Genomic DNA, 17504 nt, shown 5'->3' on the forward strand with positions numbered 1-17504 from the left:
GGAGGTTTCCCTTGCCCACCCTCAGGGCCAGCCCCGGGGGGCCCACAGCCCGACAGGAGCCGAGGCGACATGCATGTGAAGGACAGTTTATTATTTGTCACTGGCTAGAGAGCAAGCAGACAGGCAGAGTAAAAAGATCCGTTAAAAAGTGAGTGTGGAGAAGTGCAGGCTGAGCCACAGAACTCGGCGTGAGCGGTCCGCGCGGGAGGGGCGGGCAGCACCTGGGAGACGCCACTCCGCCCGGCGCCCCTCTGCCACCTGGGCCCCAGCCCTGCTGCACACCTGCCTGTCCCCCCCATCTTGTTGCTTTTGGCAACCAAAAGGCAGGTGCTCTCTGGCCAAGGGCACACCCCAGGCTTCCCGCGGGGTCAGGGTGCCTAGGGCAGCACTGCGGCCAGTCCCTCCATCCTCCTTAGGCGGAGCCAGGAGGGCTGGGGAACCGGGGTGCTCGGGGGATTGCAGGCGGGGTGGGGGGCTCCAGAAGCAGGGCTGGGGGAGGGGCCCCCCTCACAGCTGGACCACCGGCTGACCACGGACAGAATGGGGCCAGTCTCCCCACCCTGAGCAGCTGAGTCACCAGCAGACAAGTGGCAGGGCTGCCTCCTGTCCTCTCCCGCCCAGGCCAGGGTGGGCAGGGGCCTGGAGGGGGCCGGCTTAGCTGAGCAGTTCCAAGTAGGTGACCGGGACCTTGCCCTTCTTGTTGCCTCGCTCGCCGATGAGCCAGTCTGGGTCCATGCCGGGCAGGCTGTAGACGGTGATGAGCTGAAGAGGAGGGCAGAGGGGTGGTCACAGCCCAGCCGGGGCAGGACAGCATGGGGACAGGGCTGTCAGGGCCCCATGAGACCCGGGCATCTGCACCTCCAGAGGCGGGCGTCTGCCTCCTCACCCGCTCCGGGTAGAGACCGCTTCCTCAGGGCTGCAGCTGCCTCCACTCACCCCCAGCCCCTGCCGCCCCCCAGGGTCCCTCAGATACTTGAAGGCAGTGGGGGGGGGGTCCCCATTCCCGTTCCCTGGCGCTCCTGAGCCCGGCCTTGGCCACCAACCTCGCGGCACCAGACCCACCTCATCAGCCAGCAGGGCCAGCTCGCTGCTGTCGGCCGCCTCGTAGTCGTAGAGGACCCGGGCCTTCCGGGTCCCGCTGGCGGGGGGGGTCACCTCCTCTAGGCGGAGAGCGGCCTCTCCTGGAGGGGCCAGGCCAGCCACAGAGGGGCCCACGGGCATAGTGGCTGCAGCGGTGGTGGGCGAGGTGCTGCTGAGGGGCGGGGAGGCGGGCTCCGTGGTGCCCACAAAGGTGCCTGGGAATCTGGAGAGGGTGACATCTCAGCTGGGAGCTGTGTCCCCGTGGGAGTCCCACGTGTTCCGCCAAACACCTGGGCCCACTGCCACAGAGGCAAGGGGACCCCAGCTACTTACATGGCTCCCTGGGAGCTGGCAGCATGAAGGGAAAAGCAAGGCGAGGGGAATCGTGAGCCGCACCTCCCTGTCCCTGCCATCCTCCCGCCCAGGCCAGCCACCTCCCTGTCACCCACACAGGCCTGTGATGCCCCGACAGAGGGCTTGGTCAGGGGCCCTCTAACCCGCCCTGCGAGTCTGGGGGCTTGCTGAGCCTGGGGAGAAGGTCTTTGCCCCAGGGGGAGAAGGGGATGGGCTGCTTGGGGGGCCTGGGAGCCGGGGGACCCCGGCGGGCACCTGCCCAGCTGCTTCTGTAAGTCCAGCATGTGGCGGTAGCACTGTGCGTAGTAAGTTGTCTGGGACTCCACAAACTCATGGAGGCAGCGAAGATGATTCACCTGCGGAGGGGGGCGGTGCGGGGAGAGCGGTGCTGGCTTGGGAGGCGGCCTGGCCGACCAGACGCTCCCTGTCTCCTGCCTGACCGCAGACCCCGGCCTTTAGCACTCCGTCCTTGGCCCCAAGCCACCGGCTCCCTGGAGGGCAGGGAGGGCTGCCCAGCCTTTGGCACTTGGACCAAAGCTGAAGTTCCACCCTGAGGACCCTGGGCTCAAGCACTGCCCCTCGCCACCTGCTTCTGAGATCCAAGTTCATGGTCTGCCTCCTTGTGGAGGAGTTCAGTGGGGGGCCCGGGGCGGGGCCAGGAAGATGGTGGACGACGTTGGGGCAGCACAGGGCGGGACTCACGTGAGTGCTGCTGATCCCCTCCAGCAGGAGTCGGGTCACTTCCGCCTGCCGGTCAAACTCCGTCTGGGCCACTCGGAGCTCCTGCTCGGCCTGGGAAAGGCAGAGTGGGACGGTGGCTGACAGCAACAGTGGCCCCACCTTCCCTCCCATCTGTGGTCCGCCCTGGAGCAGCCTCCTCTCCTACTCTGGGTGCAGAGGACACATCCCCCTGGGGACGCGGACAGAGATCTTGGTGGCAGGAGTGCACTTCTCACCCCTGACTTCAGGCCTGGAGCCCTGCCCCCTTGCTGGCACCCCTCTGGACCCAGTCCATTGCAAGCAGCCAAAGACGGACCGACCCCTGGGTGCCCTGACACAACCTTGCTGTGACACTGTCCCTAGCCATCTGACAGCGCCATTCCCCTGTGTGCTCAGAGGAATTGTGGGGGCAATGTGCCCAGAGAGAGCAAGTAATACCCCCGACAGCGGCAGAGCCCAGAACCGGAAACCAATCTGACCCCTACCCTACCCCACCCGCGGCCCCCCACCCGCGGCCAGCCTCCCGAGTCCAGACTCACCTTGTCCACCTCATCGTTCCAGAGCTTCGGAGACCACAACAGGACCGGGCAGCAGGGGAGGGAGGGGGCACCGGTCAGTGGGGGAGTGGGGTGAGGACTGCTGAACCCCAGAGCCCGCGCCCTGCCCCAGCTCCCCAAGACCCCCCCGCGCCCCCCCATACCCTTCCTCACTCCCCCGAACCCAACCAGGAGCTGAGGCTGGGGCGCGCCTGGTGTGAGCAGCGTCGCTATCCACCACATCCAGCCCAACATGCCGCATGCAGGGGAGGTAGGGGACAGCCAGCTGGGAAGTCCTGCTTGGGTTTCTCCTACAGCAGAAGCCCCCGGGCCCTGATAGGAGACCCAGTGTCCCCCATCCCACCCTGACAATTAGCTAAGGCTGGTGGGCTGGGACGCAGGGCCGTGTGACCCTAGGCCAGTCACTGAACCTTTCTGTCCTTCGGCAGAGAAAGGCAGCCTCGTGCCCGAGTCACACTGGGGTTCAATGGCAAAAGAAAAAAACAGGGCGGTCTCCACCCTCCGGGATATTCCTCCTTCCACTCGGCCCAAGAAGGGGGGCAGGAAGTGTCATCCAGAGTCTAAAGAAGAAAGACCCCCCTCCCCCCGCCACGACTTAGGAGACCCATTTCTCCTGCCCAGCGCGGGAAGTCTGTCCTAAGATGGCGACCTGAGGGACTGAAAGCGGAGCGGGGCCAGCCCTGTGTCCCGAGATGTCCCACCACGGTGCCATTTAGAAAACCAAAACGTGGGGAGTGACCTCTGCGCGCATGGCCGGAGGACACGCAGAGAGAGGGGCTGCTGGAGTGCTCCGGCGTTGCCGCCCCGAGGGACGAGGGCCCGGCCGCCGCCTGAGGGCACAGACACACACGCACACGGCAACATGCTATGACGGGGCGGAGAGCCTGACGGCCCGAGCAAGTGCGTGCCACCCCCGGATGGAAACGGAAGGTCAGAGAAGAAGGCAGAGAAGGCACAGCCGTGGTGGGGGCGGGTACGATGGGGCAGGTGTGACTGGCCCGTGTCCCACACTGAACGGTGAATACCCAGGAACAACACAGGAGAAAAGAACCCACGGCACTCGGAGTCTTCAGCCCCCATGGCTGCCCTGGGCCCCCGGACACGCCTGCCCCCAGCCCACCGGTCCCCACCCTCCCTGCTCGGGCTCGGGGCCCCTCCTCGCTGCCAGGATGCTGGGCAGGTGTGCCAGAGAGGTGGCTGGATGAAGAGTGCCCCCCTCGTCCAGCTGTGGGGTCCTCAAGCCCCACGTGGACTGGGGGGCAGTGCCCTTGATGGGGGATGGGGGGCAGACCTTTGGGTCCCAGAAGATGGGGCCTGCGCTGTCCCCACGCTGTCTGGGGCGGCTGACCTGGCCCCAAGCTCCAGCGTGGCCCAGAGAGGAGGGAGGCCCGTGATCACGTGCAGGGCACAGGCAGGCGGCCAGGAGCAGGGCTGGTGCCTTCCTGGCTCGGGGGATGCGCCCTGTGTTCCTGGTGCCACGCAGTCCCCTGGTGCCAGGGCAGAGAGAGGCCGGGCGGCCGGGGTGGGGCGCTTACCGCGGAGGCGCTGGCCGAGAGAATGTAATTACGCGGTCTAGTCTCCTGAAAGTCAGGCACCGTCTGGCGGGAACAGAGGTCACGGAGGGGAGGGGGGTCATCCCGGGCCAGGCGCTGCCCCAGCATCTCCCACGGGGTGGGGTTGTCGGGGGAGGCCAGGAGCCCCGGCCCAAGGGACAGGAGGCTGTAGACACATACCACATGGACCCTTTTCCCCACTCCAACCTCCTGGACACAAGGTGGGCTTGGGGACATGGAGAGTCAGACAAAGACCAGGTGGGTGGTCACGCTGGGAGCCCAGGAAAGCAGATGCCAGGGAGCCTTCAGGTGAGTCGCAGACTGGGCCTGGCCCCCCTCCTCCCCAGACCCGAGCCTGGCTCAGATATTCCGGTTAGAGCCACAGCTCTCCAGACCAATCACCCCCAACCCCAGCTTTCTCCATCCCAGAATCTCCACACAGGACCAGGCCCCTCCCCCACAACAAGGTGGACGGATGGACGCATGGATGGACAGGGTGACAGGCTTTCCACGTTTGCAAAAAGCTGACTCACAGGCTCCAGTGCCTGGCGTCTCTCTAAACCAGAGGCTATGCACGGCAGAGGCTCTGGTGGGGAGACCAGCTGCTTGCAAAACGCCCAGGACGTCCCCTGGGCCGGCCAGGCCCCTGGGCCCGAGGCTGGGCCGGGCAAACCAGAAGCAGCACAGCACGCAGGAAAGGTATACTCACATCTCCCTCACACTGAGCCAAGTTACCCAAAGCAGAACGGAAAGGAACAAAAACAAAGAGGTTAGTGAGTCCACAGCGCAGGCGGGAGCAGGCCCCCCGAGGTGGGTGGCAGGCAGGTGGGCAGACGACCCTGCCGTCCGGAAGGAGTCCTGCTCTGCCCGTGTGCCTGGGTCTACGCGGGAGGGCAGGGGTGACCCGCCGGGCTGCGGTCCTCTGGGGCGCTTGCTGCGCCTGGGTTGCCCTGGGCCTCTCTGCAGAGGGCGCGGGGCCTAATTCAAGGGCTTGAGGCTGTCTGGGCCAGACAACTGGAGAGGAGGTCGTGCCGCTCTGGTGACTAAGGAAAGGCTCCCCTGGCCTGCCTGGTGGAGGAGAAGCCGGTTCTGGCCGAGGTACTCCAAGGGGACTATCCTGTCCAGCTGACTTCAAGAGGTCAGCCCTGTAGCCTTGGGTCATCTCACCCAACCACAGCAAGACTCCAGTGGCTGAGCCCCTGCCTCCGATCTGGACCCCACACACCCGGGTGTGCTGAGACCCTGCCCTTGGCTCTCACCAGAGGTGGCACAGGCCAAGACTCCATGGTCCCCAGTGGCCACACTGTGGGAGAGGGACGCAAGGAGCATTTGGGTCAGCTGCGAGTCTGGGAAGACACAGGGGACGGTACCCCCGGCCTGCCCTCGACCTGGTTCCTGGGTGTGAGGTGGCCTCTAGGCCCCCACACTGCCAAGCAGCCTGACATGCTGAGAGCGTGCTCCCCCTCAGGCCTGCTCTCCCCACCCTGGCCTAAGCCCTGGGCAAACTGTGCCACACTCCATCGGCTGGCCTGGCCAGGCCGAGCGGGCCTCAGTGGGCTGAGAGTAGAGGGAAGTCCTGACCCAGGGCCACGGGATTACCTGAAAGGGCCCTCGGTCACGTCCCTAAGCAGGTGCACGGTCCAGCTCCAGGGTTCCCACCATCAGGGCACCCTGGGACCAGCGCTGGAGCAGCGGGTGGGGTAGTTAGTAAGGGGGAGCCATGCCCGGGCAGAGCCGGGGGACAGAGCCGAGCATTCAGGAAGGACAGGGCAGGGCCATGCGAAAAACTCCAGTCGGTTGTCTGTCTGGGGAGGCTGTGGCGTGCCCTGAGCCTGGGTCGGGGCACTGCTGGTCAGGCCACTCCATCAATGTCTGCCCTGGGACCCAGAGCTCTGGGTGGCCAGGGTTCCCGCGGGGGAGGGGCAGCGAGGCATGACCTGAAGGGGTCAGCCAGGACCAGCGCCCCCCAGCCAAGCCTCTCCAGGCAGGGAAAGGGAAGAAAGGTCATGCCAAGCGTCAGGTCCCTTCACCCTCCCTTGGCTCCGAACAGAGCTGGGGGTGGTGGGGCGGGACACCAGCAGGGACACCTACCGTGGCTTTGGCCTCTGCAGCCTTGGCCTTCTTCAGCCGCGCTTTGCAGGCATCCAAGTCCAGACGCCGGTTTTGCAGGAGACGCCTCTCCTTCTGCGGGGAGGGGGAGCGGGGCAGAGTGAGAGCCTGGGCTGCGGCAGGACTGGCCCAGCGGGCCGTCAGGGCCATACAGGGAAACCGAGGCCCCGACAGGGAGAGGTCACCCACTGTGTCATTCGGTCCACAAGAGCCACATCTGGGGAGCCCTGGGAGTGCCGGGCTCCCGGGATGGGAGGAGAGCCTGTCTCGGCGGCCCCGCGGAGGAGGACAGCAGTGACCAGGAAGCGGGGGCCCCAGTCCTCTCACCGAAATGGTCTTCCAGTCCCCTTCCAGGAAGTTGCGCAGAGGCGTGAGGAAGTTGATGGAGGCCGTGTGGATGAAATCCCTCTCGGCGGCTCCCAGGCGCTTTTCAGCTTCTGCCACCTTGATGAGTGTCTTCCCTGATTAAATGGAGTTTAAGGGTGAGGAAGAGGCTCGGGCTCGGGCTGCTCGGACCCTAAGGGAGCGCCCAGGGAGAGGCAGGCCGTGGAGGCGCGAGCACTGCGGGCTCAGTGCGGAGCGGCTGGCCTGGAAGCCTGTGGGGCGACCTGCGTGTCTGTCGACAGGAGACTGACGTAAATAGCGGGACGTCCCAAACGCGGACTAGGACACGGTGTGACAAAGATGAGGGGGGCGGTGGGGGGGGAGACTTCCAGAACACAGAAGGCACCTCAACCAATCTTGTTCCCAAAAAGCAACAGTAAAAATGGGTATCGCTGTCAAAAGCAAATGTTTCTGGGGGAGCCTGGGTGGCTCAGTGGGTTAAGCCGCTGCTTTCGACTCAGGTCATGATCTCGGGGTCCTGGGATCGAGTCCCGCATCGGGCTCTCTGCTCAGCAGGGAACCTGCTTCCCTCTCTCTCTCTCTGCCTGCCTCTCCATCTACTTGTGATTTCTCTCTGTCAAATAAATAAATAAAATCTTAAAAAAAAAAAAAAGAAAAAGAAAAAGAAAAAGCAAATGTTTCTGGACTCTGGAAATTGACCAAATGCAAAGAAACTGAGAATATTTACTCAAGAACTACTGGACCTTGGTAGGAACAAGATGGGAACCCGTGGCTTCCCAGCCTGGGGCGGGGCAGGCGGCGGGGTGGGGGTGGGGGTGTCGAGGGCGGCTGGCATGGTCATGGTCAGCTCTTCGGCTCTGCGGCTCTGCGGTTGTTGTAGCTCTGCCTGGGCGGGGCAAGTCCGCAGGTGGGCAGCGGATAGGGGTGGGGGATGGGCCGCAGGGGAAGGCAGTGGTATTGGGGCTGACTTGATTTGGGTGGGAGCACAGAATAATCCAGGGGACCCTGCTGGAAACAGCAGTGATCTCAACGGCAAATAATTGAGGAAGACCAACGTCACAGCTGACTTGAATAAGGAATACTGGTTGGAAGAGCTCTGCCAGAAATTTAACAGGAGATCTGGAAACAAGACGGTAATCTCGTTTATTGAAAATGTAATAAAATAGCATATGTACATCCAACTACATCAATAATTATGTTAAATACAAATGGATTAAACATTCCAATCAAAGAGTGAAGATAGAGTGGATTTTTAAGAAAAAATCCAAATACAGGGGCGCCTGGGTGGCTCAGTCGGTTAAGCGTCTGCCTTCGGCTCAGTTCATGATCCCAGGGTCCTGGGATCCAGCCCTGCATCGGGCTCCCTGCTCGGTAAGAATCCTGCTTCTCCCCCTCCCTCTCCGTGGCTTGTGTTCCCTCTCTCCGTCAAATAAATAAGTAAAATCTTAAAAAAAAAAATCCAAGTATGTACTGTCTACAAAAGACTTTGGATTTAAAGACATAAATAGGTTGAAAATAGAACAGAGAAAGGTATACCATGTGAACTGTCCTCCTAAAAGAACAGGAGTGCGTGAATTGCTGTCGGATAAAATGGACTTTACTGTGAACATGACCAGAGACAACAGCATTTTAGAATGATATAAGTCAATTCGTCAGGAAGATATAACAATAGTAAATACACAGACCTCACAACAGAGCTCCGAAAACATATGAAGTAAACACTGACGATCTGAAGCCAGAAACAGAAATAGTGGGAGACTTCAGTACTTCTCGGTAATGCAAAGGACCAGACAAAATCTGCAAGCCCACAGAGACTAGAACAACCCTGTCACCCAATTTGGCCTGTTGTCTCTACCCCACTCCACAGCAACACAGCATATGATCTCCAGTGAACAACACTCTCCAGGACAGACCATATACTAGGCTATAAGCAAATCTTCATAAACGTAAAAGGTTAAAATCATACAGAAAATGCTCTCTGATCACAGCAAAATCAATTAGAAATCAACAATAGAAGGAAACTTGGAAAATCCAAATATACGGAAATTAACCACCATCCTGCTGGTGGAAATACAAAATCCCACAGCCACTTCGGGAGACAGTTTGGTAATTTCCTAAAAAGCTAAACTTAAGTTTACCGTGTGACCTAGCAAGTCCATTCCTAGGTGCATATCCTGGAGAAGGGAAAACACATGCCCTCACAAAGTTCTTTGTGCAAACGCTCGGAAGGACACAACCCAAATGTCTAGCCATACAACGGGACACTTACTATCCTGCAATAACAAGGAATGAAATCCTAAAACACATTATGGCACAAATAAACGTCAGAGATGCTACGCTCAAAGGAGCCGGATGCAAAACACAGCACACCGTGGGGGGCCTGGGCTGCTCAGTCATTCAGGCAATCAACTCTTGCTTTCAGCTTGGGTCATGATCTGGGGTCACAGGATCGAGCCCCACATCCGGCTCCATGCAGAGCCTGCGTGGGACACACTCCCCCTCCCTCTCCCTCTGCTCCTCATGAATGCATATGTGCTCTCTCTCGCTCTCAAATAAACAAAATCTTAAAAACCACCCAACACAACATGTGATTCCATTTATATGAGAGGTTCAGAAAAAGCACATTTATAGGCACACGAATGTGCATGAGTAGTTAGCAGCGGGGGGACTGGACTAGGGACTGACTCTAAGCAGACATGGCCTTTTGTGCAGGGGACAGATATGTTCTTTAAATAGGCTTGGGGGGGATGTTTGCACAACTCTGTAAATTTACGAAAAAGCACGGAATTATATACTTAAGACAGGTGCATTTTATGGCATGTAAATTATATCTCTGTAAAACATTAAAAATTTAAAAAAAAAAAAAAGTATGTGCCACCGGGAGAAGGTAGCTAACACAATACCCAGATGAAAAATCAGGTCGCAGAAGGGTACGCACAGTACGATCCCATTAAGAAAGGCACAGAAACCGGAACTGGGTAAGAGAGACTTCCGTTTCTCACTCTGTTTTCATCTGCACTGACTGAGGTGTTTGCAAGGCAAATGAATTTTTTTCACTTGTTTATTTGTTTATTTATTTATTTATTGAAGATTTTATTTATTTATTTGACAGACAGAGATCACAGGTAGGCAGAGAGGCAGGCAGAGAGAGAGAGAGGAAGGGAAGCAGGCTCCCCGCTGAGCAGAGAGCCCGATGCGGGGCTGGATCCCAGGACCCTGGGATCATGACCTGAGCTGAAGGCAGAGGCTTTAACCCACTGAGCCACCCAGGCGCCCCTCACTTGTTTATTTTCATTTATTTCAATTTTTTTTCATTTTCTGCACTTTCATTCATCCATTTCATGAATGTTGACAAGGAGATATTTGTGTACTTCACAAACACAAAGCAAGAAAGGAAGGAAGAGAGAGATGGAGGAAAATTCGAGAGCAAGAGACTGTGACCCCGGACCCTGGCTGGGGGCTTGGCTCACCATAGGGAGTCGTGGGCCCCAGCTCACTGGCCGCCTCCGCCATGTACTGAGCCAGCAGCTCCCCGTTGGTGACCCGCGAGGGCACCTTCCTGTCCAGCTTCTCATACAGGAACTCCTCCACGCGGGCACCTGCAGGGAGACAGCAGCCAAAGCCACGGGGCTCTTCAGTACAACCCAAGGATGGCAGCCATGGGGACAGAAGCAGACCCAGACCAGGGCCCCCCATGGGGGTGCCTGGCCTGGTAACAGGCAGATTACTCTCTCTTTGGAGCCCATTTCAACCTAGTGAAACCAGCACTCAACCCCAGAGGACCCCTCACTCCAGAGAGGAGGAAGCCACAGCTCGGAGACATGAAATGCCTACCCAGGTCACACGGCTGGGGGTGACGGGCCCAAAGTAAAGGCTCACTCACTTCTCCCTCCATCTGATATGGATTTACAGAACCTAATACACACATGGACAGTCGTCCGGCGCTGGCTCCAGAAAGCTCCAGGGACACCCACTTATACAGGAGACTTGGAGGCAGATAGCTTCACGACCCCAAGACAGCCCGCCCCACCCCCCAGGTTCTCCTGCCCGAGGCTTCTGTGTGCTCCCTGCTCACGCTCGCTGCAGTGTGACTCGGGGCAAGCCCTTCTCCATCTCTAGGCCCCGCCAGCCTCTCAACAGACTGAGCTCATGCTTTCCCTGCCTCTTCCCAAGCGTGTTTTAGTCTCAAGCATTTCTCCAACTCCTTTGCAAAACTCTTAAACCTCCTGCTGCCCCAGAGAGCGCATCCTGGAGCCCATCACTCTCTGCTGGGCTCTTTAACTGCTCGCCTCGCCCTAAGCAGGCCTCAGAAGCCTCAGTAACCTGATCCAAATCCCGTGTGCCACCCAGTCGCACCTGCGGCCCAGGCCTCCTGCCAGTGGCCTCTAGCCCCTCGCCCAGGACCGGCGCCCACTCACTGGGGTTGGGTTGCAGCAGCACCTCCGTCTGCCGTAGGATTTTCTCCGTCCAGTTCTTGGTGCTGTCTGCCCGGGCAAGAAGGTTTTCAAAGTGTGCATCCAGCTCAGTCCTCTCAGCCTGGCCGAATTTCTCCTCTGTGAACTGTGGGGGGGTAGCGTTGAGGGATGGGGAGGGCTTGGCAGCGGGGAAGCAAAGACTGCCCCTGCCCCACGCTTCTATACCTCCTCCCCACTCACCCAACGAGAACCAAGCCCAAGGTCAAGGAACTGGCTTTGCCCCTAACCTGCTCTGTGACCCTGACCAAGTTATAACCCTGCTCTGTGCTTCAATTTGCCTCTCTGTAAAATTACACTGGACCAAAGGTTGGGGATCACGGCTTCTTTTGGAAACCCAGAAAGCTAGAGACCCCCCCAAAAATGCACATTTGTACAAAAATCTAGCTTATTACTTAGGGGGATAAGGAGTCATTGAGGGCCTAGTTCTAAGGGTCCTCCTAGCTTGACTTTTATTCCCTGAGCACCTGGTAACACAGGTGCAGAGCACAGAGCAAAGTCTGGGGTGATTACAGGCTCCTTGGGGGACTGGGAGCCAGTGGGGAGGGGGTGCCAGGGGAGTGAGTGGGAAGAACCCAGCTCTCAGAGTCAGAGGGACCTGATTTGAGTCTCAGGTCTGCACTGATGAGCAGTGGGACCTTGGGCAAGTGGCTTTGCCTCCCTGGCGTCAGTTTCCTGAGCTGAAAAATGAGAATAATAAAAAATACCAGCTCCCTCATAGCTGAAATAGGATGAAATGAGAAAGATGTGGGTAAAGGGCGCCTGAGGGGGCTCAGGGTCATGAGTTTGAGCCCCACGTGGAGTGTGGAGTCTACTTAAAATAAAATAATAAAATAATTAAAAAAAGAAAGGTCTGGGTAAGACATGAAGGCCCAAGTCTGGCAGGGAGTCGGTGCCACTGCTGCAAAGAGCTGATGGCGAGGCAGCGGGAAGGAAAGGGAGTGTGTGGGCATGGGACAGCCACATGGCTGGCCTCTGGTCGCCTGGTGCAGTGGACAGGGAACACCACTAGCCCCTCAGAGCCAACTGCTGGGCACGCACAAGGCCTAGAAAGCTTGGCAGCCCCGCCCCAAGGCCAGGCAAGAACCGGGATGTCCAAGCAGTCAGAGCCGGCAGAGGTTGTGCAGGCCACGCGAGAACAACCTGATACTGGCCCAAGTCCTGGCCCCTCTGATCCAGAAGGCTCTGGTAGAAAGAGCCTGTTCAAGGTCGTAGTCAAATAGCAAAAGGGCATAGACCTGCAGGAGAAAGATCAGTAATAACGCAGCAGCACTGCTGACCGCGGGGTGCTCCAACCCTGGGCTATAAGCATTTGACACCAGTGACCCATTGACGTCTCCGAGAGCCTCCAGGACAGTTGAGTCAAGTTTCCCATGTCACAGATGATGCCACTGAGGCTAAGCAAGGGGCAGACTGTGCTCAAGTCAGGGTCACTCTGGGCTGGGAGTCTGGAGGCCCTTCCCAGATGGCTTGGCGTCGATCAATCATCCAGAGGCCAACAACAGCTCCAGCCCAGCTGCAGGGAGGGGGCGGCAGCCACGGAGAGTCACTGGGCAGCGTCACTGGGCAGCCATCCATTATGCAACAGGGCTTGGGTTTCTCACTGTAGGCCTGACCCGGGTGGGCCAGGCTAACAGCCTGTGGCTCCCGACCTGGGAAGCAGCTGCTCCCCGCTTCCTCCCGCCTCTCCCTACTCCTGGGCCTTCTCACATTCCCTAGACTGGGGCCTCCCAGAGCCAGGCCCCCGAGCAGGCCTCACCTCTCCCAGCCCCTTAGGGGTAGCCTTAGCTCCATTTTCCAGATAAGGAAATCAAGGCTTAGAGAGGCAAAGCCACCTCTCTGGTCTTCGCCAGGGGCTCCTCTGCCCTGGCAAAGGGGGATAACAGGACCTATCTCACAGAAGATTTGGAAACACACAGCACCGACCTAACCAGCCTTAGCTGCTCTCATCATGAGCACGGACAGAAGGGCTTCTTCATGTTCCTCCTCCGAGCTACCTAGGAACCCCCGTACCCCAGCAGGACCAGGCACCCTACTTTAGGTGGTTATGTCACCCGAATGTGCAAGGTTTTTTTTTTTTTTTAAAGATTATATTTATTTATTTGACAGAGAGAAATCACAAGTAGGCAGAGAGGCAGGCAGAGAGAGAGAGAGGAGGAAGCAGGCTTCCTGCTGAGCAGAGCGCCCGATGCGGGACTCGATCCCAGGACCCTGAGATCATGACCTGAGCGAAGGCAGCGGCTTAACCCACTGAGCCACCCAGGCGCCCCGAATGTGCAAGGTTAACGGAGCCTCGGGGCAGCCATCCCTCACACCCCAGGTCCACCCAAGTTCAGTATCCTACGGGGCTTTCCGGACCTCCATCCCATGTCCAGTGCTGCCTGCCCGGCTCAGACGATGACAGAGCTACTGCCTCCTCACGGCCTTTACTACTACTAGTTCTGCCACTACTCTTACTATTACGGCAGTTACTACTAACAGCCTTGGTACTGTGGCTTCCACGGCCCACTCGCACCTACGCTGGCATCATACTCAATATGCCCTAGGTTTTCCTACCTCGGTGCCCTTAGCTGGGCATTTCCCAGCCCCTGGACCAACTTCACAAACTCACCCTCACTTTCAAGGCACCGTTCAGGGACCTAGAATCCCAGAATCACCCATGCAAAAGGGATCCCCATCACCAGGCTCCCTACTGGATGGCGATGGGGCAAGGCTCTAAAAGGTGTCCCTGGTATGCAGAGGGGCTGACGGCTTACCCAGTATGTCCTGGGGCCTGGCATGGTGGCCCCTAGGCAGAGAAGCTGCCCACACACTGAGAATGAAGAACTCCCTCCCATCCCTACTGACGCCTATCTCCAGGCAGCCTGGCCTCAGCAGGTCCCAAGGGTCCTACGCAGGTGATATTTCAAGACTTCTCTCCTCTGGCCTGTCACCCTGCCCCATCACTACCAAGAGGAAGGGACCCATGCTTCAGGGGCTGATGTCTGCAGAGTCCAAGGCTGCTCCCTGCACAATGGCAGCAGCAGGGGGTGGGCGTGCAGAGCCAGAGAAAGCCTCTATTTATAAAGCTCCCAGCTCCCTCCCCCACCCCAGAGTCTGGAGCCTGGGCGCTGGCTCCCACTCCAGTACGGGTGACCCACTGGGCCTGCCCCGACCAAGAGAAGGGAGGCCACAAGAGCTCAAGCTTCCGCACACCCCAGGCTCTGCAGGCCCTGGCTAGGTCAGGTGCCAGCACCCCACAATAGCAGGAAACTGGCAGATCAGGTTCTCCCAGATGTGGGAGATAGAGCGGTTGCCATACCGACACTGGGAGGGTTCCCATCTTCCAGATGAACTGAGGACAGCCAAGGGGCTCCAGGGTCCTAGGAAACCCACTAGGGCTGGGATCACCTTGCGGGGCTTGAAATACCAGGCAGCAAGTACTCACTGGGGCACTAATCCTCAACGGGACACGGGACATGGTGCTTTCTAGTAAACATGAGCACATGGGTTTCCCAGAGACTGTCTGGGGCTGGGCTTCTCCAGACAACAGCAAGGACAAACAATAGGACTGGCTCCCAGAGCACTGCGACAGGCCAAGCCCCAAGTCTGCAGCCACCTCTGGAGGCAGACCGGGTGTCACACCCGATTGACAGGAGAGGGAAAAGTGACTTGCCCAAGGTCACATGCCATACTAACTACGTTAACACTACTAGTATTCGTGCCTTTATTTTTTTTAAGATTTTTTTTTTTTTATTTGAGAGAGAGAGAGAAAAAAAGCATGAGTGGGGGGGGGGCAGAAGGAGAGGGGGAAGCAGCCTCCCTGCTAAGCAGGGACTCCAACATGGGGCCCGATCCCAGCACCCTGGGATCACGGCCTGAGCCGAAGGCAGATGCTTTACTGACTGAGCCACCCAGACGCCCCACAGCTTTATCTTTATGGAGCATATACATGCAGAGTACCCAGCTCTCCTCACAAGCTTCCTGGGAGGGAGGGATTGCTAATCCCATTTTTCAGATTGAACAACTGAGGCCAAGCGATGAAGCCCCTTCCTCAAGGTCACAACAGGGAGCATCCATGCCCATAGCTGCCTCCAGGTCTTCACCGTTACATTAAGATGCCTCAGTTTCTCTCCCGGGCCCAGAATGTGGATAGGACTTGTTCCGATTCCGGCACCATCAGCCTGGACAGCTGTCCAAGGAGGGCACCCAGCCAGAACTCAGCCCTTTCCCCATCCTCCAGGCTTGGAGAAATAAGAGGAAACAGGCCTCCCGTGGAGCAGAAAGGAAATAATCCCAGCCCTCCTGGCTTCCGGACTGACTATCCAAGCGTGTACAGGGGACCTGACGGAATCAGTACCACCAGCCCATTGCACGGGTGCAGAGACTGAGGCTCAGAGAAGGGGTCGTGGCAGGTGCATGGTCCTTGGGCCTGGGGCTCAGGCCTCCGGACGACTGCCAGAGTCACTGCTGGGCAAGGGCGGGGAGGCTGGGGCCTCCCAGTGCTCTCTCCCTCCTGGGGCGGGAGCTACGGCAGCGGGGTAACCCAGCCTGCAGAAACCGTGGGCCCCGATACTTCCCCCCAGGTAACGGGGCCGCGGCCCGGCTCAGTCCCCGGGCCCGGGTTATGCTGAGTGTGCGGCCAGAGTGGCCGGCCGCCCCGGGCTCTTTCTTCTGGGCAGCGCCGCCGTAGGGGATGTGAGGGCCAGGGTGTCCCGCAGCCGGGAGGGCGCGGCAGCCTCCAGGGGCTTCTCCTGCGCCACCCCCCCGGCTCTCCCGCAGGGGTGCTCCCGGCCCGCCCCACATCCAGGCCGCGAGGCCCAGGGCGCACGGCCTCACCTGCACCGCCCGGGTGAAAAAGATGCCCGCGTCCGACGCCAGCTTCTTCATGTTGAAGTCCATGGCGCGACGCACGGCCGGCAGCGCTCAGCCCGAGCGCAGCCTGGCAGCCCCCGGCCCGCCGCCGCCGGCCCGTACCCCGCCCACCTGCTGCCGGTGCGCCCTCCCTCTGCGTGCCCGCTCGCCAGCCCGCAGCCGCCGCCGCCGCCGAGCTCACCCGAGCGCGCAGGGCGGGGCGCGGGCATCGGGGGAGGAGCCAGCCAGAGCGTGCAGGGAGGGGCACGTGGGAGGAGCTAGCCAAAGCGGGCGGGGCGGGGCGGGGCGGGGCGGCCGGGGAGGAGTCTTAGAGACCCCGGGGGACCAGAGGTTGCAGGGTCTTGCGAAGACCCGCTACTTTGCCCTGAGGCCTCCGTCTGCCACCTCGGGGCCTCTCTCCATTCCTTGTCCCACAGCCCCTTGCCCATTTGTGCCTCTTCGTGTACCTTAGACCATTTGCACCCCACTCATCTACTAGGCCTTCTGTCTTCCTATTTGTCTGCCTCTTTTGCCCTGGGTCTCTCTGGGCAGACCACCACCACCACCACCACCACCACCACCACCACGTGCTTTTATTGATCTATACTGATCATTCATTTATTTATCAATGTCCATCTATGGTGGTCTATATCATTCATTGAGTCAGCATCCAGCCCTATCATCTTCAACAGGCATATATCAATTATCCTTATATGTTCACTCATCCAATAACTCATATTGAACACTGTTTGAAAAAAGAAAAGATTCAGGGGCGCCCGGGTGGCTCCGTCGGTTAAATGTCTGACTCTTGATTTCAGTTCAGGTCAACGGGAGTCTGCTTCTCTCCCTCTTCCTCTCCCTCTACCCTCCGCCTGCTCGTTCTCTCTCTTTCCCTAAATAAATAAATAAATAAATAAATAAATAAATATTTTTTAAAGTGTGCCAGCAGCCGACAGCATGCACAGCTTTTTTAAAAAAATATATTTTATTTATTTATTTGACAGACAGAGATCACAAGTAGGTAGAGAGGCACACAGAGAGAGAGGAGGAAGCAAGCTCCCCACTGAGCAGAGAGCCCGATGTGGGACTGGATCCCAGGACACTGGGATCATGACCTGAGCCGAAGGCACAAGCTTTAACCCATTGAGCCACCCAGGCGACTCATATTTTAAAAAGCATTCACAGTACTTGTTAAAGATGGTAAGGAAGACTTTATTCAAGAGGGACCACTGGGAGGGAAATGGGACTCGAATACAACAAGGGCAAGTGGAGATTTAGAGCTAAAGATCAGGTTGGGGTCCGTGGATGGAAAATGACTAAGTGGAAACATCAAGGCTAACGGGATTCTCCCTGAAGGCAGGACAAGATATGAGGGTAGAAAATGAGGAATTTGTTTAAATATGGAGGGTGATCAGACACCAGTGGGGGTGGGGGGAAAGGGCAGGATTCTTGCTAAAACTGGACTCTACAAGTCACAGATG

At 58.5% G+C, this 17504-nt stretch overlaps 1 protein-coding gene across 5 annotated transcripts; it reads right to left on the reverse strand.

Moving 5' to 3' along the window:
* Positions 1-70: 70 nt before the first annotated feature.
* Positions 71-16212, reverse strand: SH3GLB2 (SH3 domain containing GRB2 like, endophilin B2). 5 transcript variants are annotated; one of them, XM_082695886.1, is made up of 12 exons: positions 16009-16194; positions 11137-11278; positions 10189-10317; positions 6701-6834; positions 6356-6448; positions 4247-4309; positions 2694-2717; positions 2137-2226; positions 1690-1790; positions 1414-1428; positions 1063-1303; positions 71-762 (listed from the first exon to the last, which is right to left on the reverse strand). In XM_082695886.1, exons 1-12 carry the CDS (start codon positions 16069-16071, stop codon positions 655-657), a joined length of 1203 nt encoding a protein of 400 aa, XP_082552012.1. In that variant the 5' UTR covers positions 16072-16194; the 3' UTR covers positions 71-654. The 5 variants fall into 5 exon arrangements, with proteins under 5 accessions (XP_082552012.1, XP_082552016.1, XP_082552013.1 ...); XM_082695890.1 differs by lacking the exon at positions 1414-1428 and adding an exon at positions 3122-3271 and having other exon boundaries at positions 16009-16187; XM_082695887.1 differs by lacking the exon at positions 1414-1428 and having other exon boundaries at positions 16009-16212.
* Between the last annotated feature and the right edge of the window lie 1292 nt (positions 16213-17504).

Source organism: Mustela nivalis (genome assembly GCF_964662115.1).
Source record: "Mustela nivalis genome assembly, chromosome: 13".
In the NCBI taxonomy this organism is placed as follows: Eukaryota; Metazoa; Chordata; class Mammalia; order Carnivora; family Mustelidae; genus Mustela; species Mustela nivalis.